This window comes from Chrysochloris asiatica, unplaced genomic scaffold (assembly GCF_000296735.1).
Source record: "Chrysochloris asiatica unplaced genomic scaffold, ChrAsi1.0 scaffold00003, whole genome shotgun sequence".
NCBI lineage: Eukaryota > Metazoa > Chordata > Mammalia > Afrosoricida > Chrysochloridae > Chrysochloris > Chrysochloris asiatica.
In genome coordinates this window covers 39,078,455-39,083,852 of record NW_006408521.1, presented here as the reverse complement: position 1 = coordinate 39,083,852, position 5,398 = coordinate 39,078,455, and the positions used below count along the sequence as shown (strand labels likewise).

The window sequence follows — 5,398 nt, the reverse complement described above, 5'->3', positions numbered from 1 at the left end:
GCTCCGCGGGAGAAAGAGGAGGCTTTCTGCTCCCGTAAAGATTTACAGCCTCAGAAACCCTGTTCAGGGTTGCTATGGGTCGGAACCGACTCGACGGCACTTAAAAACAACAAAAACAATTTTGTTCAGCCTATATACTTCAAATCTGGTCCAAATAACTTTGGTATTTCATCAAAGACCTTTATAGCTAAGAAGAGACTAGGAAGAGTTATTTGGTCCTGCCAAACAGATTAAAGACTGTACATTCAAAAAGCATTGAAATAGATTGGAAAGGAAAAGAATGTTTCTTAATACCAATGAAACTAAAGAGAATCAGTGAAATGAATGTCATAAAATACACTTCACAGGCATTTTCAGGGAAAGTTTTTCTTTATGTAGGTACCATCACCAAATGAGCAGCGACTTTATGAATTTCCTTTCAAGACACATAAAATCAAATTCAAAATTAAGTAGATTACTCATGTAAACTATCATATAATTCATAATAAAACATTTTAAAAAATAGATACTGCACTGAATTCATGTATATAAAAAAATATTACCTTATTTCTGAACTTTACACCATAGAATTTGTCAGCAGACTCCAGCAGCTCAGGCCTGAATGTAGTTGTAATAAATTGAGCATGTACAGCAAGTTCCATAATCATATCTGGAAAAAGAAAGTAACTTAATAAGTTCCTTTTCTCAGCAGAGCTGGAAAATTTTAAAGCAAGTATCTTTACTCTTAATCAAAACAAAAAACTGTCAAATGGCTTGTGACTTTTTTTTTCATACACACATCTGTAAAAACCAACTGGATTTCTAAACTAGATAAATCTTTAATCTCAGTACTGAATTACAAAATAAAAAGTTTTAATTTAACATAAAAAATCAACTTTTACCACAACATAAAAAATGCCAGAGCAAAATAAATTTTCTCACACAAAATACAGAAACCACCTTTCCTTCTGCTACCCACACCCCCAAAAATATTCTGAACTTGCTGAAATACACAATCCAATTCTTTAAACACAGAATCAATACTGGTTATAACAGCTGTTTAAGCATCAAAATGACAAGTTTTAAATGAGACTTCTGTATGAAAATTTAATTGGAGTAGAATTTTCAACTGATTAAAACAATTACATCTATTTCTCAGAAAACTAAACTTAGTAAATTAAAAAAAAATTTTTTTGGAAAAAACAAACCTAAAAAAAACGCCCCCAAACCCATAAGCTTTCCAACGCTGTAAATCTCTGCAGAAGCAGACTACCTCATTTTCTCCCAAGGTGGGGGTTTGAACCACTGATCTTTTGGTTAGCAGCCCTCTGTTTAACCCAAATGCCACCAGTGTACCTGTTAGAGAACCCTCCCAAATATCTTAGGCAATAAAAAGCCATTATGGAGAAGGTATGTTAGCATTCTTAAGCATGTTTCAACTATTAAGTACAAAACTGAAATTGTACCTGACACAGCCTTTCTGTGTTGAGCGTCCAGAGCCTGGTCAATCTCATCAAACAAGTAAAAAGGAGCTGGGTCACATTTCTGAATTGCAAATATCAGAGCAAGAGCTACCAAGGATTTCTGTCCACCAGAAAGCTGTTGCATTTCTCTCATCTCACCTTGTTTTCCTGTAAATGACACCTATGAAAATATTTAATGGGTCAGTATCTTAAAGAAGTAGAATCACCATTGCCTCTTAAAATTAAACTGCACATAATGTACCAATTTGCAAAAAATATTCTATAAATTATTCTCTTCTGTGGTAATACTCCGGAAAAAATGGAATTTGAAGAATTTTACCCTAATTCCAACTCCAGTGAACTGGTCAACTGATGGGACACTGCTCTGTGATCCAGAGCCCCTCTCACTTTCACCACTCCCTTCTCCTTCATCCTGAGACTGACTGCCTTCCACATCGCCTTTCTTCATCACCAAAGTAGCTTTGCCACCGGGTACCAGCTTCTGGAATACTTCACTGAAGTTCTTAGATACCTTTAAAAAAAAAAAAAAAAAGGATGTCAATTCAAATGTAAATTTTGTGTCGGTATACTTATTATACCCATCGCTGCTTAAAATAAGTACTTTAAAAAACGAGGATAACTATAGATTAGATCTTTGTAAGAGTTGTGTAAAACATTCAAGTTACTACACATTAGTCACCTATATACTAGATTTGTTCACATTTATTAGGTCAACTTGTAAGTGGGAAGAAAAATCTTAATCTTTACAAACTGAGTAATTGTGGGAATTTTTCGTCTGGTTATGTTTATTTAGCTAGTGAAGAGAAACATACCTGTTTGAAAGTTAACTGAATAGCCTCATATTTTCGGAGTTCAAGTACATTCATTAGTTCCATGATTGATTTGTACCCCCTGTCCAACTCTTCTTGCCGTTTTATTAGCTTTTCCTTCTGCTCAGAAAAATTTACAAACTGGTCTAAAGCTTTTTTATTAACATGGCTGTACTTCTTCAATTCTGTGTTGCACTGTTCAAGTTTTCGGAACAACTACAAAGAGAAAAACTTGTATCAATAAATAAGCTCAAGCTACTGAAAAAAAAATGATGTTTTGGAACATATGAGAAGATTTATAGTTAACGTTTCAAATTTAAAACCAACTAGGATTTACCTGTTTGAGGCTCAGTGTCTGGTATTTTTCAAATGCTTCCTGGGGGAGTGATCCAAGTTCTCGAATTTTCTTCATACATTCTTCTTTCTTCTTCAGTAGCATACCTTGTCGATTTGTCATCTTTTCCAGTTCTTTAGTATCATGATTTATAGCATCCATGTGTTCTTTTTCCATATTTTTCCACCGTTCCATACTCTTCTGAAGCTCCTTAATTCCAGCTTCAGTTTTATCAATGGAATTGTCCAGATCTAAGATAGGAAATAAAAAATCAGGCCACAAAACAGTTCAGTATGGATTAAACCTCAACATAGAGAAAACAAAAATCCTCACAACTGGATCAACAAGCAACCTAATAAACAGAAAAAATGGAAGTAGTCAAGGACTCTTTTTGAATCTACAGACAATGCCCAAAGAAGTTTGTTGTTGTTGTTAAGTGCCATCGAGTCAATTCTGACTCATTGTGACCCTGGTATAGTGTTTCCATGGAGCAACTGGTGGATTTGAAACACCAAATTAGTGGTTAGCAGTCCAGTGTTTATCCTACAGTGCCACACCAGGACTCAGCCCAAAGAAGTAGCAGTCAGGAATCAACCTATAAAAGACCTCTTTAAAGAGTTAATAAGCAAAAAATGTCACTCTGAGGACTAAGGAGCACCAGACCAAAGCTAAGGTACTGTCAATTGACTCATATGCATGTGAAAGCTGGGCAATGAATTAGGAATTTATTGTTGTTGTTATTAAGTGCCATCCAAGTCCTGGCTCACAGCAACCCTGAACAGGGTGGTTTCCAAGGAGTGGCTGGTGAGTTTGAACCACCAACTCTGTAGTTCAAACTGAGCTTTTGGTCCAGTGCTTATCCTACAGCACTACATCAAGAATACTATATCATGGAATGGCTGAACAGGGGACCTTGGTGACACTGTGGGTTAGGTGTGGGACTGCTAACTGCAAGGTTAGCAATTTAAACCTACCAACCACTCCAAGGGAGAAAGATGAGGTTGTCTGTCTCCCCTAAAGATTTAGTCTTGGAAAACTTTACATAGGGTTATTAAGAAGACAAGAAAGAATAGACCAAAATGTCACAAGACTCAGATACTTGCTCTCCAGCATAGAGATGCTAAAAAGCAAATGAAAAGAAATGAAATAAAAGAGTAGAACAGAACATTTCAAAGGGCAGTATGAGAAGACAAAGTCAAATATTATAATGAAATGTGCAAAGATCTGGATTTAGAAAACCAAAAGGGACAAATGAACATTTCAGCATTTCTCACACTGAATGAACAAGTCAAGTTGAGACTTGACTTTTTCCTTAATATTGAAGGGTTCTTTGTGTAAACCACTGAATGGTGCAAAAAGCATTAAAAGAAGATGGAAGGAAAACAGAGTCACTGTACCAAAAAGAAATGGTCGATGTTTAATCATTTCAAGAGGAAGCACATGATCAAGAGCTAATGATACTGAAGAAGTCCAAGGTGCACTGACAGCAGTGGTAAAGAACAAGGCTCGGGGAATTGATGGAATACAAACTGAATCTTTGAACAAACTGAGGAAGATAAGAACTCATTCATCTATGCCAAGAAATCTGAAAGACAGGTACCTGGCCAACTGACTGAGGTAGCATGTGATCAAAAACCCACGGTAATAAAGGAAGAAGTTCAAGGTGTACTCAAGGAATTGGCTAAGAACAAGGCTATAGAAATTGATGGAATACAAATTGCAGTCTTTCAACAAACTGATGCAGCACGGGAGGCACTTACTCATCTATGTCAAAACATATATGGAAGAGAGCTACCATGCTGACTGGAAGACATCCATATATGTGCCCATTCTAAAGAGAAGTGACTCAATGGAATGCAGAAATCATAGGACAATATCATTAGTATCACATCAAAGTAAAATTTTGCTAGAGATAGTTCAAAAACGGCTACAATAATACGTAAGTGCCAGAGGTTCAAGCTGGATTCAGACGATGACGTGGAATGAGGGGTATCACTGCTGATGACAGATGGATATTGGCTGAAAGCATAGAGTACCAAAAAGATGTTTACCTGTGCTTTACTGACTATGCAAAGGCTTTCAACTATGTGGATCACGACAAATTATGGACAATATTTCAGAGAATGAGTATTCTGAACACTTAATTGTGCTCATGGGGAACCTATATACAGACTAAGCAGTTGTTCAAACAGAACAAGTGGACACAGAACAGTTGCAATGACCACAGCCTTCAGTATGGGTTGTACCTCAATATGAAGAAAACAAAAATCCTCACCACTGATCCAATAAATAACATCATAATAAATAAGGAAGACTGTAAGAGAATTGATATATTTAAGTTATGGTGTTGGAGAATATTTAAAGGTACCATGGACTGCCAGAAGAGCTATCACTTCTGTGTTGGAAGAAGCACAACCAGAATGCTCCTTAGAAGCCAAGATAGCCAGACTTCATTTCTCATACTTCAGGAAGATCAGTCCCTAGAGAAGGACATCATACTTAGTAAAGTGGAGGGTCAGCAAAAATGAGGGGGACCCCTAACAAGACAGATTGGTATAGTGGCAGCAGCAATGGGTTCAAGTGTGGCAGCAATTGTGAGGATAGCAAAGGACTGGGAGTTGTTTCATTCTGTTGTACACAGGGTTACAACCTACTCAATGACACCTAACAAATAGCATGGGTCTGGTTTTTATGGTTTTTTTTTTTTAATGTTTTATTGTGAATTATGTGATAGTTTACATGGGAAAACATTAGTTTTACATTCATTCTATCGTATATCATCTCATTGCCAT

General features: G+C 36.5%; 1 protein-coding gene across 1 annotated transcript in view; it reads right to left on the bottom strand.

The window, feature by feature from the left end:
• The window catches only part of SMC3 (structural maintenance of chromosomes 3), a 54,583-nt gene that overhangs the window by 772 nt on the left and 48,413 nt on the right, over positions 1 to 5,398 (bottom strand). The window contains exons 24-28 of the mRNA XM_006831335.1: positions 2,610 to 2,857; positions 2,276 to 2,488; positions 1,783 to 1,974; positions 1,446 to 1,623; positions 543 to 649 (exon numbers count right to left, since the gene is read on the bottom strand). Coding sequence (XP_006831398.1) covers positions 543 to 649; positions 1,446 to 1,623; positions 1,783 to 1,974; positions 2,276 to 2,488; positions 2,610 to 2,857 — 938 coding nt within the window. The remainder of the gene's footprint in view (positions 1 to 542; positions 650 to 1,445; positions 1,624 to 1,782; positions 1,975 to 2,275; positions 2,489 to 2,609; positions 2,858 to 5,398) is intronic.